The sequence below is a fragment of the Eleginops maclovinus genome, chromosome 12 (genome assembly GCF_036324505.1).
Source record: "Eleginops maclovinus isolate JMC-PN-2008 ecotype Puerto Natales chromosome 12, JC_Emac_rtc_rv5, whole genome shotgun sequence".
NCBI classification, from domain to species: domain Eukaryota; kingdom Metazoa; phylum Chordata; class Actinopteri; order Perciformes; family Eleginopidae; genus Eleginops; species Eleginops maclovinus.
In genome coordinates this window covers 16,614,588-16,635,087 of record NC_086360.1, presented here as the reverse complement: position 1 = coordinate 16,635,087, position 20,500 = coordinate 16,614,588, and the positions used below count along the sequence as shown (strand labels likewise).

At 40.3% G+C, this 20,500-nt stretch overlaps 1 protein-coding gene across 2 annotated transcripts in view; it reads left to right on the top strand.

Moving 5' to 3' along the window:
- Positions 1-212: 212 nt before the first annotated feature.
- Positions 213-20,500, top strand: part of LOC134874037 (netrin receptor UNC5C-like) — a 162,093-nt gene continuing 141,805 nt past the window's right edge. For both annotated transcript variants that reach the window (XM_063898010.1, XM_063898009.1), the window contains exon 1: positions 213-578. In XM_063898010.1, the coding sequence (XP_063754080.1) occupies positions 461-578 (118 nt within the window). In that variant the 5' untranslated portion in view covers positions 213-460. The remainder of the gene's footprint in view (positions 579-20,500) is intronic.

Here is a 20,500-nt window from a genome sequence, read left to right as displayed (position 1 = left end):
CAGGAATGTTATTCAGAGTCGACAGTGTGACTGACTGTATTTGTATTTATCAATGTTATTAAAGTGCGAAGGATTGGGAAGCATGAGTGAAGGAGTGAGAAAGAAACACAGTGGAGTGTGGTAGCCAGAGGGCGGTGGCATTTCTGTCTCTGCGTAAACGGAGAGAGTGGAGTAGGAGTGAGCGCACCGAGAGAAAAGCAGAGCTTAGTGGCGAGGCAGCAGTGCCGCTGACACGAGTGAAGGGACCCCGTGGCTGTTTCCACCACCGCTCTCTTCTCACAGCTTAACCTGCGCCTTTTCACACGGACTCCGACATCGGGACTAGAGGCTATACACTCACCCACATTTTGATTTTGGACTCGTTTGATTAATCAGCAGACCCTGAGGTGGAGGGGGGTTCTTATTGCCCCCACCGTGGACCGAGGAGTTGTGTGTGTTTGTGTTTTACGCGTTGCTTGTAATGGGGAAAAGTGGACAGAGAAGTGGAATAGGACACGGGGGTTTCGGCTTGGTGAGGATGTGCGCCACGCCGGGGATCCTGTTCCTCCTGGTGCTCACACACCGAGGAGTCGCCCAAGGTAAGGCTGCACAGCACTGCTTCTTTTCAATAAATAAAAAATACTCTTAAATTGTTTCAGAGCGATGAAAGCTTTCCTTTATTGTCGAGATGCGGCTGTGTGGTAGCATGCCTGTAAGTATGGGGGGTGGTGGGGGGGGATACATTAAGGCTACTTTCATTTCTGTTTGCACCGTATAAACATTTAAATCGGGCTGATGCTGATGAGGGGATGCTTTACCAAGAAACTTAAGGTGTAATTCATGTCCATCTGCGCATTTCCCTGCCTGCATGTAGTGTGCGGTGCCAACTGTAATGAACAACTCGCAGCCCACGTTTTCCTGTGAGAAACGACTAATAGCCTAAGTAATTTATCACGATTGAAACATAACTTACGTTAATTCTTAACGGCTGAGTGTGAAACTGTGGTCTTGATTTGCTCTTGAGAAGCAGATAAATACGAATATATCTGCCAAAACTCCCGAAGTCCCTGTCAGAAATTAACATTGCAGTGATTATTCTCCCCGACTAGCTATAAATGGGTAAATGAACTCCGAGGTTGCAGTTAAATTAAGGTGGAAGCTGTGAAGGGCAGGACGAGGAGCCCATGATTAGCCGACTAATGTCTCATTGCAGAGCGACTCTCAATGTAGAAGCGACGCGCCACTGCTCCGATCGGGAAATTGATCAAAAGTCACAAATACTCACAGCCGCCCGAAGCATGAAGGCAATTATACATTTCAGAAGACAATCCGTAGTCTACAAACATCGTGTAGGTTGAAGACCTAATAGTTGAAGATGAAATGCGCAAATGTAATCAGATCGTCAAAATTGGCTAATAAAGAAAGCGCCCCATAAATCAGTACATACAAGTCTGGGCTGATGAAATGATAGGGTGTTTATTAGCAGTCTACTGGGTTGGCACCATAATCCCCCGGTGATCATAGCAGGGTTATTAAAGTGATATTTCTGAAGACTGGCGTGCAGCCACAAGCTGCTGGTGTGAGTGGAGGATAAGGCAGGTCACGGGAGGACTGAGCCAGAAAAAGAATCCTAACTTTGTAAAGTTAATACATGTTAAATAATTTAAGAGCTCTGTGTGATTCACAATTTAAAAAGCTGCTTTACCAAAATGCTGAAAAAAAACTCCTCTATCACACTCTCGTTGACCTTCTAAGGCAGACCTTGTGGGCAACCTTGTTAATGTTCATCCAAAAAAACAAATATTACCAAGTTGCGTAATTCAACACATTTGTTTTGTATATGCTCGGAAATACGAATTTATAACAGGCACTTGGTGGGTTTCATCCCTTATAGAGGTCTTTAAATTTAATTGTGATATCCTATCAAGACTTGGGGTTGTTTTAATCTCTACCCTCCAATTATATAACTAATACTCCACCTGAAAGCCTTGTTGAGAATACGAGAAGTTGCCTAGTCCACACCAGAGTGCTGTCAGCAAATTGGTATCGACATTAAGTGTTGTTTTTTTATTCTGAATTTCGACTGTAATTGGACATGATGTTGCTGCCACCTTTCTCTCGTTGCCCAGGGGAACAACATTCACCAACACCCACCAATATTCATTATGACCGTTCTCTATTGCTTTACTGTTAAATCAATACATTGCAATTTAGGGACACAATTTGAGAAGGCTTTCGCCCACATCTGATAAATTGCACCTTGCTACCAGCTTGCGACTCAATTTGACACTGGTGGAAAAATCTGATAATTGGAAACTATAACTGTTGAGGCTTTTCAGGCACATGAAACCTCAATTTTTGCACACTGCTGAAAACTGCAGTTCTGTCCCTTATCCTGACGCCACTTTTTTTATAAGTTTATAGTTCTCCTCTCTATCCTAGTTTGGGCTTGCCTGTTATGTTCCTATCTGTTATTTCTCTGTTCCTTGACTCGTGTCTCTGAAGTCGGTTCTTTGTGGGTAAGGAGTCACTCTATTGGTTGTTATATTGAAGAGGACAAAACACACAAACACATTGACATAACTGTGGGGGAGCTGGTTGCTTTGTGTACATAACTGATCCTCTCTCTGCATCAGTGATTTATTTAATCCTCAGTACATCAGGTAGAGATTTTAAAATGGTTTTCTGTGGGGATTTTGTCTTTAATGGAATATACAAATAGTTGTATTAAGCAAACAATGATTCTGTTCATTCCTGCTCATGCATCATTGAGTGTCTTATGGACAGTTAACACACAATGTTTGAGTGAATTCTGCTCTTGAATATGTGGTTTGGTATGGTTTACTAGTTGAATCAGTTTTTGAGGTTGTGACTAATGATGTTCAGGATAATGGTTTCTGTGGAAATGAAGCTGTAACTGCTGTGGATTCAAATGAGGAATGATGACAAACTTCAAATATTAAAATTGTCACACATGTACACTTATCCCAAACATGATAAAAGATTTCATCCATATCATTCTACTTGATTCTGATCCCTCTTACACTTTTAATTATAAACCTTTTTCTTAGACAATTTGTGATCCCCACCTTATTTGTGATATAGACATCATTCTTTGCAGGGCCAAACTATATAACAATATGGAAAAATGACCTTATGCACTTTTTGGCACACTTGTCATGTGGCCTTACAATGAGAGTGTTAGTTGAGATCCTCTCATGCCAGTGAGAGTGCATGTGTACCCCTTGCAACTAAGCCCCAACCTGAAGCCTCTCTGCCTATTAAAAATCCATTAGCTGAGCCCTCTTATATTTGATCTGGAGTGAATGGGTGTCAAGACCACTTGGCAAAGTCTGCAAAGTCCCCTTGTTTATTATGATGACTAAGCTGTGGTGTAGCTAGATTTTATAATTCAGCTGCTACTGTAAACAGTGTTAGTCTAAAACATTTAGTGTCTTTCTGCATTATACAGACCCTGCAGCCGCAGTTATTTCAGAATCCAAGGTTTAGCTGTTGGGTTCTGGTTACAGACACTCATATTTCTCTGGCATGTTGAGGTTCAACTTTTAATCTCATTTGAGAAACCACAACCATTTGTACTTTGAAACCTTGTGTTACTTTGTTTACATACATATTCATCAAGAGGATAGTTAATTTAAATTTAAGAAAAATGTGGGCTTGTTTGTCCTTCACAGATGGGTGTAGGTGTATATGTGTGAGCATGTAGGTGCAGAGGTGTATATATGTACTGAAAGCGCTCACACGAGGGGTGTGTGTGTGTCTGTGTATGCACTTGGCAACATAGTAATACTCTCAGGGTGTGTGTGTGTGTGTGTGTGTGTGTGTGTGTGTGTGTGTGTGTGTGTGTGTGTGTGTGTGTGTGTGTGTGTGTGTGTGTGTGTGTGTGTGTGTGTGTGTGTGTGTGTGTGTGTGTGTGTGTGCTACAACATCTATACTTGGGAGATTGTGTGACTTTGTACATGTGTGTGTCAACTTGGCATCATATCGCTGCTCCAGCAGAGCTCACATGGTATGTAGTTGTTTGTGTGTTCGTGCACGCAAACTCTTGGCATTATGATATTGCCAGAGCTCCCATGCTGTCTCCCATTATGCTCTGATCCTGTCCCATGGTGCATTGCAGCCACCCAAGGTTCAGTGCTTGTAGGGGGACAGCTGGGAATTATTGGAACTAAATACACCAATTTCATTGGCTGCGCTGCTCAAGCCAGCCCAATGCTGATTTTGTATCAGAGCAAGAGAGAGAGTGATAGAAAGAGTGAGAGGGGAAGGATGAATGGATGAGGAAGGGAGAGATCTCTCTGGGTGGTTTGTACCAGCTTTGATCACTCCACTAGGACTTGACAAGCTGACTGACTGCCACACACACACACATTCACACACAGAACACGCACACACAGCAAGATATTTCTCCGGTCAAACAATGCTGCATTCTGTCTGCGTTCTCTGCGTGTGTATGTGAGCGTCCTATTGAGTGTGTGTGGGCTCGGACGGGCGTTCATGAGAGTGTGTGAAAGGAAGTCTTTGGCAGTGTCTGGGGTTGTTTTCTATAGAAAACCTTCCTGCTGCTAGTAGTAGCCGAGTGATGGCAGACTTCCCTCACCTCTGCCTTCTTTCTATTATTTTGTATCCTTACTTACTCATCTGTACATTTCATAGACTCTTACTTTAAGTGTGACCAGTTGAAAGACTTTCTCCACCCTCCCTTACTCTAACTCTATCCTTTCAGTCTGTGTTGATGTTAGTTGCTGAATGGATTTTACTGACCTTGTTTTGTGACCATGAATGTGCATCCATTCACTCAGTACTGAGAAAGTGCTTGGTTGTGCGTGTCCACCTAAAGTTGTCTGCATCTTATATATGTTTAACTTAGAACACATAGCAATTGCAGCTTGACCTATTTCTAGAATCAAGAGCCTGAACGTGGGTTGTTTGTGTAGCGCCAGGGAATTTTTTTCAGGTGTGTTTTTCTTTGAGGAAAGCAGAGATGAATTCCGGTTTATAAGGTGCAAGTGTGGTTTTCAAGAGACTGTGTCGACAAAGCGCGTCACTCTGCTTGCATCATTTGGTATCTCTCACACTCCGCAAGGGAAAACCCAGGATGGAACGTGTGTGTGTGTGTGTGTGTGTGTGTGTGTGTGTGTGTGTGTGTGTGTGTGTGTGTGTGTGTGTGTGTGTGTGTGTGTGTGTGTGTGTGTGTGTGTGTGTGTGTGTGTGTGTGTGTGTGTGTGTTTACTAGAGATGGGCTGAGCAAAAGAAAAAAGGAAAGTGAGAAAAGAGAAGCTAAATGTTCTGAAACCGATTCCCAGCGTCTGCTGCTGTAAGGCCTTATTCCTTCTAGAGTTTCATGTACAGATCTGGAATTATGAATTTTTCATGGCCTGTGAAACCTAAGGCCTCATCTGGGGCTCTCATTTCAAACCTTTTTGTTCTTGTGTGTGTGTGTGTGTGGGTGGGTGTGTGTGTTCCCAATCAATGGCCTACAATATAGTTCCCACTGGTCCCATGCAGTCCAATTCTTTAAAAAAAAGCATTTTAAATTATAGGTTAAGTATAAGATGTGGCCACACTTCATTATTTTTTTATTTTGTATTATGAAACCAGTCTGCCACCGTTTTTGGTACTGTTGTCCATTGTCTCAGTTCCTCTTTGCTGTCATTTGTCCCAATTTCTGTCACTCTCTGTCCTGCTTCCTCTCCTTCCCATCTGCTACCTCTGACTTCCTGTTTGCCTCTCTCACGTTTACCTCCCCTCTATTATTCTCTTTTTCTGCTACTGTCTCTTGCCACTCTGTCCCTTTTCTCTAGTTAGATTAACACTGTTTAATTAGAGTGTGGCCCAAACAGTGGACATATTGTTGTACATCTGAACAGAGGCCCACACCCAGCGGGACGTACGTGTGTGTGTGTGTGTGTGTGTGTGTGTGTGTGTGTGTGTGTGTGTGTGTGTGTGTGTGTGTGTGTGTGTGTGTGTGTGTGTGTGTGTGTGTGTGTGTGTGTGTGTGTGTGTGTGTGTGTGTGTGTGTGTGTGTGTGTGTGTGTGTGTGTGTGTGTGTATGTACATGTGTGTTCACAGAAATCAGGTGGAAATCTCATCAGTCAGGCAGAGAAAGAGAGAGGCTTTTCCCGCACACAGACATACACAGGCCAAGCACAGATAGATGGATAGAATAAGAGAAAGAAAGAAGGAAGGAGATAGGTAGAGCAACAGAGCTTACCGTCATGCTAGCGGCTCTGCATTTAAATCTTACCTCGTATAATGTTTCTAAGGCTGGCCTCTATTCGCAGCCAGCTAAGGCTTTTCATCGTGTATATTTTCTTTTTATTTGATACCGTAAAACCTCCAGTAAATAGCCAAGGCTGGTTTTACATGCCTCCAAACATAATGTGCAGCACACTGCACGTATTTAAGACAAGCGATTACCGATCTCTTTTTTCTATTCTGTATGTGAAGAAACAAACTTCTGCCTCTTCAGCTTAATCCCCCCGTCTCATCTAATGTCTGTTTCTGACATTTTGTTTGGATTCATGCCAAACAACCAATCTGTCATGTCTCCAGACCTTTGCTCGTGGTGTTCTTACTAAAGACAGGCTTTCAATTAAGGGGTTAAAAAATACAATTTTAAAGTGTTATGCAGATTTCTGCAGTGCTAAACCTTTATAAGCTGTGGCATTGCAAAAGGTTCGCTACTTAAACACACACCTTCAAAGACAACACATTTGTAAAAACATGTGCTCCATTTAGGGGAACAATTCCTCGAGTGTAGACACACGACCAGCAGATGGGTGCTGGGTGCTTTGGCTGAGGGGTGTGTTTGTGTGTTGGAGCAAGAGAGTCTTATTTGTGTCAGCATGAATATGTAATTAATCTGCCATTGAGAAAAGACGACGTGCATCAGCAGGGGGTCCACGATGCTGACACCCCGGGTCCTTTTTGTTTCGACTGAAAGCTTGTTGTGGGTATTGTCCTGTATTGAAAGAAGGAGAAAGAAAACAAAAGGAGGGACAAGGTTAAGAGTAGAAATATAAGAAGAGAGAATGAAGTGGAGGAAGAAACCTAAAGGGGACGGTGTTTCTTTTGGTGGAAAATTTGACATTCACGCTCCTTTTTGATAGGAAACAAAGCTGCACTGTAAAAGCCCATTCAACTCCTGGTTGAGAGCGGATTGGGGAGAGGAGGAGGAGGAAAAAGCAAGCAGGCTGAGAGGCGTAGGAAAGCTGTCTGAAGGATTAGTCTTTCTCTTCTTCCTATCTTTCGCCACTATATTTTCTGCTTCTTTGTAATTCTTTTTCCTCTCCTGCTCTCCTTTCCACATCTTTTTTAGCCACTTTTCCTCCCTTTCTTCCTTGGTCCCTGAATCCAACCCTTCCCTCCCTCCCTCACCCCCAACAGTAACTCTTTTCTTTTCCGCACTCTCTCTATTTGTGCCAAAACTGTCTGGTAATCTAGTGGTCCATCTAAAGGAATATGCAAAAACCTGAAACCATAATTACTATAATCACCACTGTAACTTTTTACCTCCTAGGCTTACGACTGCACTTTGCACACATCTATGTGCGTACACACACACACACACACTCGAGAGGTATTCCTGTTTTTGAAAGAGTACATTGTAATTCTGTATGATGCCGTGAAAGAAGGATTTAGCATGTGTTGTATAAAGTGTTTTTGTGCCTGTTCTCCTGCTGTAGACATGATGTAATTTACTGTACTGTAACTGTGTAGGCTTAGGAAAAAACAAGAGACCTGTACACACAGAGGCAACCACGAAGGCACAAATCCGACATAAACGCAGTAACATTCAATTTGATTTTATTGCGTATGATTGGTACAGAGGCACAAACACGCTGTGTACTATACTGTATACCTAGATATGGTACAACAAGTCCATTCACTCATTTTGGCTCTGCACTGGCTATAATAAGGAACCCGGCATATTTTACTCCGCGGGTGACAAGATTAGGTGTAAGCAGTTTGCTTTGATTCATTTGAGCACACCATTCTAAGTGGCTAATGAATATGGGTAGTACTTTGCTGAGAAGGCATGTTGGTGTGTCTGTTGTGTGTAGTGTTTGGATGAAATATCACATTGTTATTTTCCAGAATTATCCATGCACACAGCTTTTTTTCCCCCTCTCCCCTTCCCCCTGAGGATCCCAGGTAGAAGCGCACTGTATTGGGACAGAGGATCGAGAATAAGGACTGCAAGGTTAAGGTTTTGCCTCCTTAAAATCTTTTGTTCAGTGGGAAAAATAGATTGCATGGGGCTGAAAAAGGCAGGAAATAGAATCAGCAGAGGCAAAGTGGACAAGTGGGAGGGAGAAAGATATAGTGACTTGGATAAAGGGAGATCCATTGCGGGAGGGTTAAAGATAACTGAGGGGTTAGTAATTTATTTCAAACAGATTTGGAGAAAAAAACAAAGAGGCTTTGGTGTTTTGATCACCCTATTTGGGCCTCTAGAGGTCTGAGTCTAAGTGATTCAGACTTGATCTAAATAAGAAGATAGTTTTTAGAGTTTGTTAGTGTTGATTGGTCACATAATGACAATCAAAGACAGCTATCACAACACTGAAAATCACAGGGGATCCCCACTGAAATCTCACTGGTAGCTGTGAAGAGAGCTTGAGGTATGCACCACAGTTTTCTGTGTTTTTTGTTGTTTGTCTTCAAAGACATTCAAAGGCCTTATACAAAGGGACAATCCAGCTGCCTTTGACACTGCCCAAGGGTAAGTGTTGAAACATAAGTGTTAGCACTGTAAAGTATTGGTTTACTTTGTTTATGTAGGTTTCTTCGTGACTAGTATAATCAATCAGTGGCTTGATATTACAACAGAAAAGTTAACACATTAACACATCTGACGACAAAGAGTCAGTTAACTGTGATCCACAGAGTGAAAGCTACCAGTTGTATAGAACTCTTTTTTTTTTGCTGGATACAGTGTTCCTTTAGCTGGTCCACATCATTTTGTATCAAAGGACAAAGTGATTTTATTCATCACTTGTTGCCCATATCCGTCACCACAACACATATTGTTTTTTACTTCGTGCAGACTTCATATCTTGTGTTTTATTGCATGATTTTGATTGCCTTTGTTTGGTTTTCACATCTTGCTATGTATGTTGTCCTATTGGGGAATAAGTTTAATATTAAGTGAAAAAGGAATGGATATGAATGCAATATGTGTATACAAAATGAATAAACATACAGTTCACTTTAATATTAGTATCATATCATAAGAGAAATGCACACTGATTGTGCAGATTCTTTCAAATATATCAATAAAAAAGAACTAAAAAGGCCCTATTCATGAAAACATGCTATATAAAGATTCCAATAGCAAGTCTGACAATTAATATTTGTCTTGTACTTTCTTTGAGTTAGAACATTAAAGTTAAATGTGTATTTCATTTTTTTTTATTTTGGCAATGTTCCATCTGTTAATATAAATCGGTTATGGCAAGAATAACCTTCTCTCAGTAGCTTTAAACAGTTAACTGTCACCATCAACTTTAATAAGCACTAGGTCAGCTGCTTGTGCAATAATCAGATATTACTTTTTGGGAAAGTCAGTTCCAAAGAGGCTTAAATTGAATGAGGTGACAATGGGGTCAATGGATTAAAGCTTTAAAGTTGTTTTGAATGATTGAGAGATTTAAGATCTTCTCTCCTACCATGTCTCACAACCTCAGAGTGAAAGTCCGGTTTTATTATAGGTGTTTGACATTGTGACTCAGCAGTGCAGCTATAGAAGAGCATACCTACTGACTTGTTTTGTGTAGTTGTTTGGTATGTTTCAGATCTGCTTTGTTTTCATTGATTCTCTCCCACACATACTCCGTGTGTGTGTGAGTGCTAACTTGTGATCTAAGCCCTCTGGCTCTCTGTGTTTGTTTGTCTTACAACATTTATTGATGTTTATTGAAAATAAACCTTTGGGTCCAGCTTAAAAGAAGTCTGTCTTTCACTGTTTATTTCTCCCTCTGCTTTTGGTAATTTATATTTCACCACCCAACATATTTTAGAATGCTTAAGGCTCAAGGCATGTACAGTATTGTAGTCAAAGAAATCACTTATTTCTATTATTCCAAATCCTTAAAAGAATCAACACTTGCTTCAATCAAAGATGCAACAAATCTTTTACGTTGTTCATGAGATTTTGAGGGATCACAGGGATAGGCGCTACCTGCTGTGACCGCTGATGAAATCTAGATGTGAGTTAGAGGCAAACATTCATGGTAGATATCAGAACAGTTTTAATGATCGCCTTGCATGAAAAAGTTAACAAAAGATGAGCTTAATTCGACACCACATATGTAAAACAGACAATGTTCTCTTTTAAATGCTATCTGTATGGTTATAGTTATGTGTTCCTTACCACAGAGTAACACAGAGACATGGGTAAAGAAATGCAACAACTGGAACAATTTACTGGTGTTTAAAAAGTTTTTGCAAATAATATACAGTGCTACTTTGATGTTGTAAACAATTTAGTCAGTAATGAGAAACACTGTTTTATTCTGCACTGCTTTTAATCAGGAGAGTGCGGACATATTGTTTTCCCAGCAACATTTAGCTCTAATGACTGCATTTTATTTTATTTTATCTGGGCTCTGTTCCAACAGCAGATACGTCCTTTCTTGTACTTGTTAAACTAAGTTGTACATCTTAGGAACAAAGTTGATAATGACCAGTGCTATTTAGAGCCCTTTTGTAAAACAAAAACAAATAACTGCTGGTTTGGATAATGTTACGGGTAGTCACTATCCCTGAGGAAGGGAATGAACGCCCACTGTAGATAATTAGATCCAAATTAAAAGTATTGTCGTCAAGAAGTATTAAAGTGAGCACAGCTTTATTTCTTTACAGGGTTCATTTTATAAATAAAACATCTACTACTATTTAAAGCACTTAAAGACATTCATTTTCAAACTGAATAATCTTCTGTTTTGTATTTGAATATTTGGGCTTGATGAATTGTTTCTTGTTTGTGTTTGTGAGCTCTCACTGCGGCTTTTTAGTCTTTATGCAATTTTTGGGCTCTACACACTTTCATTCTCAGCTCGAAGTGAAGGCACATGTTAGCTGTCTTTTAACAGAAGTAACACAAAAGTCCCAGCAGTGTTAGGAATGTTAATTTCACTATGGATCACAGGTGTTTCATTTTTTAGCCCATTATATAGGGTTTAGACTCAATCGTTCACGTCAGACAGATATTGTTGCTTTTTCGTGTTCCTTTGCATTCTCTAATGTTGCCATAATTATCATTATCATCATCGTTGTTTCCCGAGGCACAGCTGGTGTAGTGTTGCAGAAAACGCTTTTCAGCACAAACTGGCTCACTGTCCAATGACATGTGGCTCAAGCTGCCCGCCAATACTGGGACAACACACACACACACACACACACACACACACACACACACACACACACACACACACACACACACACACACACACACACACACACACACACACACACACACACACACACACACACACACACACACACACACACACACACACACACACACACACAATATACTAAGGAACAAGTTATCCGCCTTGTTGCCTGTTGAACACTAGCATACAAGGGGGTTTCCAGACAGGGCAGCCAAAACCCACACACTTATAAAGCCATACACACAGACACACACAAACACAATGGCACTGAATGTGTAGTTTGGCAGTTAAAGTAGAAGTGTGGACAGACATGGTGTCTCCATATGCAGGAGCTGTTGTTTTCTTGGCAGTTGTGATATTGTCTATCACTCCCTTGGACCATGGCTTATATTTTGGCAGTTTGAAGTGTCAAAAGGGCGGGAAAGCCACCTGTACTGCTTTAGCGATTCATTATACTCACACGTTTATGCCTAAATATATTTATAGCAAATCCACTCAAACTCTCATTTCCATTTTGTTATCAAGGTTGCCTTGGAATAAGGTGTATGCAATCTATTTAATAATGATTTTGTGACAATAAACTCAACATATTGTAGCATTTTTGTTTACATCATTTGGTGATATAAGTTAGATGTTGTCCTAACCCGGATTAATAATGAGTTTCCTGATTTTAAGTGATTTAGTATTCCACTTGTACAAAGATTGGTGATTTAAAAAAGACAGAAAATAATGACCTTCATGACCTGGATTTTTTGAAACTTAGGAAACTTCCCCCTGAAGATCACATCATGTATTATATAAATGTTTTCTATATTCATATCGCAACATTTTGTCAAGCTTTTTTAGCTGGTAAAAAAGTAGCGTTTGGCCTAAGGTGCATCTTTGTCAAAGTAGTTTATTAACCAATATTGGTTTATCCCTAGCATACTATGGCGCCACATCAGGCCCGGACATCTATCTCAAATAAATTGGTAGCAACTGTACCAGCTGCACACAATTGCATCATTGTTGCTTAATTTTTGAAATGTGCTCCAAGCCATGTCTCGTGTGGCAAGTAGCCATCTGTAAGCTATATATATATATATATATGTATATATATACTGTATATACATATATTATTTTGTGCCAATGACATCATGTGTGTTACTTTTTATTTGAGCAGATGCTTGAGTGAGAGTTGTCTGTCATAGTGTCACAGCAGGGTTATTTCCCCACATCAAAAGAACAAGAAAATACATTTCTGTGAGCCTCCTGTTTCTCTTTTTCTCTGTCTTTTGTCCATGTCCGTTTCCCTCCCTTCCTTTTCCTCCTTTCCTCCTTTCTTCCATCTTTTTTGTTCCTTCCTTCCTTCCTCCCTTCCTGGGGGAAAAGGAAGATTTCAACTTTAAACAAAAGGCGCAAGGCGGAAAACTTTGCAGAAACATTTGAAGTGTTTTTCCCTCTTCTCTGATCTGAGAAATGTCATCCACACCCAAGAAACAGTTTGAAAAGAAGCAGAAAGTAGCTGACTAAAGCCAGAAAATGCCCATGGCTCTCTCTAGCTCCACCAAATCCTTGTATTGTTGCTGTGATTATTTATGTTGCTTCTTCCTCTGGGCCCCTCCAGGGTTTTTGTTTATCTCCGCTCCGTGCTGAGGTCTTGTCAGAAAACGAGGGCAAGGCTGCCGTTTTGGCCCCAGGTCAACTCACAGAAGTTTTTTTCAATTTGAAAATTAACTGAGACTCACAGCTAATGACACACTCCCAGTTTGTTCTGAGTTCATAATTTGTTTCTTTTTCTGATTATGTGGAAGCACCTGCCATATTTGGCTGTGTTCATTCAGTGTTGGGGAGCTGTAGGTGTAACAACATTGCCAACCATCAAACGGAAACAGTAGGCAATACTGATTTACAGAAAACACATCTAGTTTAAGAATCATATCACAAAGCCTGTTTCTGACAGTTCTGGATTCAAAGGATGGATAAACCATGACATTGTCTTTTATGGATATCATGAAAATGGGATCCTTGAATATACTCTGTAAATGAGTAAGAGTGAGTGATCGAGAGCACAGCATTACGTTTAAGTGTTCAAGAGCAAATGTGTCACTCCTCATTTAATCTCTGACTGAAAAGGACCCATGTTGCAGGATTCAAGGGAAACGATCAGCCCTCAACTTCCCAGAATAGTTTCTCCGCGCACTGTGCTGCTGTAGAGTTTAGTTTAAGCCCTTTAAGCTTTTAGTTCCATCATTTTTGGTCTTTAGAGCAAAGGAGTGGAGGTGCGTCCGATGTATTATTTACAAAGCACAGGGTTAAGAAAACAAAATGCTTCAGAGTTTCAGACAGACTGGTGCCATCTGGGTTATATAGACTGTGTAGTGACCTGTGTGTTAGAGGGCTTAGGAGAGCAAAATGTCAAAATCCTGTTATCATTTATTCTATCCTGAAGGGCCTATTCATTCAAATCTCAACATATATTTTCTCAAGCGGCATCAAGCCAGAGATTGTATATATCATATATAAGTAGCTTGCAGTTTGAATCTCTTTGATCTCCACTTTCACTTAAGGACAAGTGATGAGCAGTGATGTGGCACTCACACATAAAATAGTCCCTTTCGAAACTGTTTAAAAGAGGGTATGTGTGTTATCTATGGTACTGAAGACATTTCACCTTCGTAAATATATTTTTTTACAATCAAGCTCCTTGTGTCTCAAAACCTCGCCCAAAATAAGAACTAATTGCATTGATGCATTCTTTCCTTTTGTCACTAAACATTACATGTGCCATCTACAGATAGGTGTTTTTTAATGTTCTTCACTGTGTTTTCACTCTGCAATTTAGTGTCCCGTGCAGTCCTATAGTACTGCAGAAGTATTGCCTTTGATGTCACAGAGTATCAAGAGTATCTGTACAACAGGATGGGACAGGGGGGCTAATGAAAACAAAGAAAACACATTCAAGTTAAGATGCCTTCTGAACTTCAGTCTTCTCTAAAGCGGTGTTCCAGGTGAGTTTTCCCCTACTTTGTCTTCAGTCAATACTCCAAACAAGACCCTCTAATCGGTGTAAACACTACCGATTGTTTTCAGGTTTTGTAGAACAAGTTTTGCAACAAATTTGCCCGTAGAAAATCAATCAAGATTTACCGTTTGCCCTATGTTGGGTACATACAATTTTTTAACACACACAGAGACACACACACAAGCGCACACACAGCCAGATGTCTCGGTGGTCTCCTTAAGTGGACGTTTAATCATCAAGGACCTTTTCCTGCAGGCTACTCCACTGAGTGTGTCAGACACACACACACACACACACACACACACACACACACACACACACACACACACACACACACACACACACCCTGTCGCGTGGCAGTGTATTGATTTTCAGTGTTGTTCTTGTGCTGTTGGTTAAACAAGACAGTAATAATGGAGCAACATTGTTTAGTCTGCTTATTGAACTGTGACTGGCCAACATTGATTGTTGTCTTCTGCTTTGGGAATTCATTTGTGTCTGTGTGTGTATATGTTTATGTTTATGTGATTGGGACTTTAGGGATGAGTGTAATTGTGGCCTTCTAGGTGTGTATATGTGTTGTGTGTTTGTATCTAGCATTGAGAACGAGAACGAGGACCAATTGCAGGTAGGAGAGATGTTCTGCGTACATTTCTGTCAGTAATTTCTCTTTTGCCATGGCAGTTTAGAGGTTGAAGCTCAGTCAAGGCTGCATATAATATAAAGGGAGGAAAGGATGCAGAAGACAGCAAATCTGTAAGAAGACAAATAATAACTTAAGTGTTTGATGAAACTGATAACAGGCAGTACTTTGTGGAAGAAACAAAGATCAAGGAAGAGTTGTTGCTAAAAGTAGTTGGAAGAAGAAGAGAGGATTGGATTAATAGGCAAACAGGAACAACTCAGAAGGAATGGATGGAGTTACAAATTATATTTCAAGGCCTCCTTCAACTTCATGAGCACCATTTCAGTCATCTCTGCACTTCTTACACAGATCAATGAAAATCTGTGCACCGTGACTTATATGTCTGATTCCGAAAATACAGCTCTTTTATATCCGGTAGTTGGAGTTGAATAAATGCTTAGCACATCCTGGGAAGTTTTTCTAATTAGTCTGGAGCTTTTACTCAAATATCCAACTGCCTAACATTGAGCATTCTTGAATAAATTTCCCTTTTTATTATTTTATTCCTGCAGAAAACCCAGAGGCAAATCTTTTGAGGTTAAAAATATCAGAGTTATGTTTGAAGTGTTCATGGACATATTAAATGATTGTACTGCCAAATGGACGGTTGAATAGCACCATGTAGTACTGTAGTACTTTTTAGGTAAGACTATGGTATAAGCTTAGTTAGGGGACATTTATGAAGTGCTATCCTGTTTCCTTCCAAATAATTCATTGAGTTCTGTGAATGTTCTTTCATCACAAGCTGTTTTGATATTTAACAAGGTTATGCCGTCTAAAATGTTCATGCCTAAAGCTTTACAAGCAGCCATGAATAATTCATAATGATTTAATATTGAAATTGGTCATTTGTTTTCATGCAAAAACACTGTGAAAGGAGAATTATAGAATGCTTGGGCACCCAATAATTAATCAACAATATGTTTTGAATTGACACTGAAAGCAGACAATGTTTAGGATGTTTTATTTTAATGAACAGACTTTGGACTACTTTGGACATTTCAGCTCTCGCCACATTTTTTGCTCAGTGGTTGAATTGGTCTCTCTGAGACTCGCAGAGGGAGATGCTTGCTCTGCATTTTCTGGCCTATCATTAAAGCTCCCGGTTTTTCTGTGAACACACATGCATGGTCAACACGTATGCACACACTAAGGGCAAGCACATGCAGTCGGGATGTTGCAAGCCTCCACACGCTTTGATATACATATACATGAGCAGATATTTTCAGCAAAGTCTACTTGCCCTCTTTTCTTATGAATTTGGAATCTAGAGTCAACTTGTTGTCTTTTACTGCAAATGGAAATAAGTGGTTTATTGCTCTTTTCTTTAAAACATATGAACAAACAAAGATCTGTGTGTGAATGTGATGCTTTTATTGAAAGTATTTTATGGGACCAAACAATGGGATGCTCCATCTTAAATAGAGATGGTGTCTTATTAGCTAGACCTTGGAGGCCAAATATTATTTCAGAATTGTTAAATCACAATAATGGCTCAGAGTGAAAATGTGCCACTGTTGCAACCCATGTTGCTTAAAGATGCGTCTTGTTCCTCTTGAGCTGTTTGGGATGCTGCTCCAGTCTTTTTCTTTCCCACGTGCTGTTTCGCTTGTCTTGTTCTAACTTTCTGTCTTTATTTCCCCTGTTTCAGCATTTTCTCTCCTCCAGCCGCAAAGGCCAGAGTCACTGTCCCTAGGGGGTTTTGGGAATGTTTGTGTGTGTGTGAGAAGATAGTTCAAGATATTGTGAATATGCAGAAGTGTCTGCGAGAGAAAGATAGTAAGACTAGAGTGTTTGAGAAGCGGATTGTGTTCATCTTTGTGTGTGTTATGTGTGTACCTCTGTTCCTCAGGCTCTCTAATTGGGACATGGGTTCTGTCTGTGCTGCGCACCAACCATTTTGATGTAAGTCCCTCATGAGCATCGCTGTAAATCTTGATAATGGTATTAAGCTTGTCGAGCTGGTATGGGACTTTATCCTGCAGTGCGTGCATGCATGCGGAAACACGTGCACACTCTCTATCACACACAACATGAATGCACAAATACATGCAAAACCTCAGAGTGTTTTGGGCTCTGCCTATTAATATAGGAGGGACCCACATATGGTATATTGTACACTGTAGTCCAAACTCTGCTCATTACTGTAGCACAGACAAACCTTTGTGGTACTTAAGACAGCTTACTACCTGCTGTAAATGTGTTTTAGAAAGCTATGGGAAGATGTGTGCATACATATACAGTACATACAATCTAAATGCAACAATATAAACTCAGTTATAAGACTGTGGCTTTTTTCGCAAAAAGTGCTGAATTTTAATACATCAGCACATTACAAACATAGTTTTGATGACAGGGAGTACTCCTGCAGCAGCTAATTAAAAAAGGCACAGCCAAATGACGTGATGGTCAGGTATAAAGAGATACGGTGCTTTGAGCCATGGAGCCATTTAGATGTGTTCCTTTGTTAAAAGTGTCACAGCAGTAGGTATCGTCCTGTCATCAAATGCAGCATGCGACGTGGGAACATTACAGCATGTCTTGATTGTTTTGAGCAGCTGTATCTGTACAGTGAAGCCACTAAAATTATTACACTACCTCAGCAGGTTCTAGACATATTGAGGCTAGTAGGAGACACAATTGTGTTTGAAGCCTCTGCCTTCCAACTAAGCTTGGTGGGGTTATACTTTAAGGGAGACAGTTTGTCAATTAAAAACACGATAGCGTAACCATTGTCAGCGCAAAGCAGATAAAAGGATAATTTTGTCCAGTGTTGTTTTACAAAACTCCTAAAAAGTGCCTTGACGTAAGGTGAAACAAGTTCATCTGCATTGACAGGAGTCAAATTATACCATCCAGCTGTCTGATTCTGTCACTTGTTTTTGCCTTCCATAAACATGCAAACAACTTCTAAAGACATTACAGAATGATCTCAAACTGTCATAATTATACTAATTTCAAGAAAATTTAAGTCAAATTGTATTAAAGCCCTGGAAGGCGATTTGGCTGGTGAATCTCTTTGATGTTAATGCAAATGTTTCCATCACTTTAACTGTGTTTTTAGGGCAGTGAGATTACCTCACTGCAAGCTCCTTATTTGTTTTTATTTTTTGTTAATGTTGACAGTTGTTTTTTTTATTTATTTTTCTATTCCAGGGGAAATTATCCTCCAAAATAGTTGGTTTGATAATGTGCTTTAAGTGTCAGTCAAACCATGTAAACCAGCACATATTTTGATGTGCATTTCAAATGGTTAGGAAGACTGTTTTGAAACTATATCAGCAGTCTGTCCTCTTTACTCTCTTCAAATGCAAATGTTGTACCGGCCAAGTGCTATAAAAGCTAATGAGAGTAATGGGGTGTAGTGTACTCAGTGATGGGCTCAACATAAAGGGAACATGTGGGGGTTAGGCGTACTGTAATATATGTGAATAGATGCCTGCAGCTGTTCGTGCTGGCTCGGACTCATTTTATGTCTCCATCTCTACGTGCAGATGGAAAATATTATGATGCTGATGATGGGGAGAGGGAAAAGAGGGAAACAGAGAAAAGTGGCAACAGAGAAAGAAAAACAGCATGAAGGTTGAGTTCCCTTTTCAGTCAGTTAGATGCTTTCAAAGGACTTTTCAGAAGTCATTATTTCACAAAACTGTCAAACAAAACCTCAGTCGAATGTTTTGCTTCCCTGCAATTATTGACATAAGCACTGGGTGCAAAAAACGGCTACGGAGTAATGTTAAATTTTAAAGACATGTCTACCCCTTGGATTTCCATTACACCGGCTGCAAAGCATAGCAGTAATAATGTCTTATCACTGTCCACAACAATCCAAAAAAAAAATGTTTCATTTCATTGCAAAAGGCACTGTCTATATATATTGCATAGTCAAAGTGTTCAAATAGCAAAACAATTTTTAGTTTACACACACACACACACACACACACACACACACACACACACACACACACACACACACACACACACACACACACACACACCAACCATTGCAGTTCTCTATAATCCCTCTCCTCAAAAAATTGTCAGAGAGTTTAGAGTTTGTTAGTGGAAATAGGGGGGGATTTAATCGGCGTGACACTAGCAGGGGGATCTAATAAAGGAGGCACCAGTGGGGCTTGTTTAATGATTTTCTCCTTTCGCCTTTTTCAATTAGGATACCTTGCTGTGATCTCTTCTTAGTCTGTCTCTCATTGTTTCTGTATCTGTGTCTCTCTGTCTGAGTCAATTTCTCTGTATGTCCTGCTGCTCTCACTCTTATGTTGGGCTTATGGCCTTCTAGTTATCAATCATTGCAAACACAAAAAAGTGCAATTTAAATATACTTTAAAATACTATGCATCGGATATTAAATTACATTAGTACACTATTGTGTTTGTAAACTCTCACAGTATAGGTTACTGTCAACACTCAGCTTTCAGGCCAAAAGTAATATGACCTCATCACAGTAGCCAGTATTAATGACGGATCTGAAGTTATAATGGCAACAACAAAATGATTGGATATGACAAGTGAGCTAGTAAATGAGTCAGTGATTATTAAGCATTATAAAGCAATTAATGCCAATTGGCTAATGCACTTGTGAATTCAATGCTCCCTGAACTTGCTCAATTATTATTTAAATTGTTCACTGTAGTCCAGGATGCGGTGAAGGGAGGGACATTTGCTGTTAATAGCTTTGTACACCTTTTTTTACTGCACAGATCTTCATATTTTGGTATTTCAAATAAAGCATATCCTCTGTTTAAATCAAATACACCACTTGAAACTACTGGGCTTTTAATAACATGAATGAAAAGATAATGTGGTTGATAGCTTCTAAACCGAGCTTCACTGACCTTGTGACAGTCAGTAGGTCACATTACTTCTGACCCATTAGTTAACTGGTACTCCTGCTCTGATCTACCCTAGCAACATGCCCCCCCCCCTGTCAGTTTCTTTCTCCCTCTTTCTCTCCATATGTACCTCATGTCCTGAAAATGTGTCATACCTCCATGTCTGGACTGTCGGGGACGTTTATGTCTTCATTCTTTTACCGCGGGTGACAGGGCATTCCGTTTCCTCCGGTGACGGGACATTCCATTGCCCACAGTGACAGGGCTGGGAATCATAAGACTGCAAGGAGGAGCGCAGAGCTGCCCATGCCGCATGTGCAGGGAAGAGACATGGGCACGCCATGGGGGTCTTTCTGTGTGTGTGTGTGTGTGTGTGTGTGTGTGTGTGTGTGTGTGTGTGTGTGTGTGTGTGTGCGTGTGCGTGTGCGATAACATGTGTATGTAGAGCTAGGGTGATTTTTGTAACTGTCTTAATAAGCAACTGCCAAAAAAGAGGGGAAAAAAATAGTTTGGGTGGAAAAAGGTTGGAAACTGAGGGGGGAAAATGAATGCAGTGTTT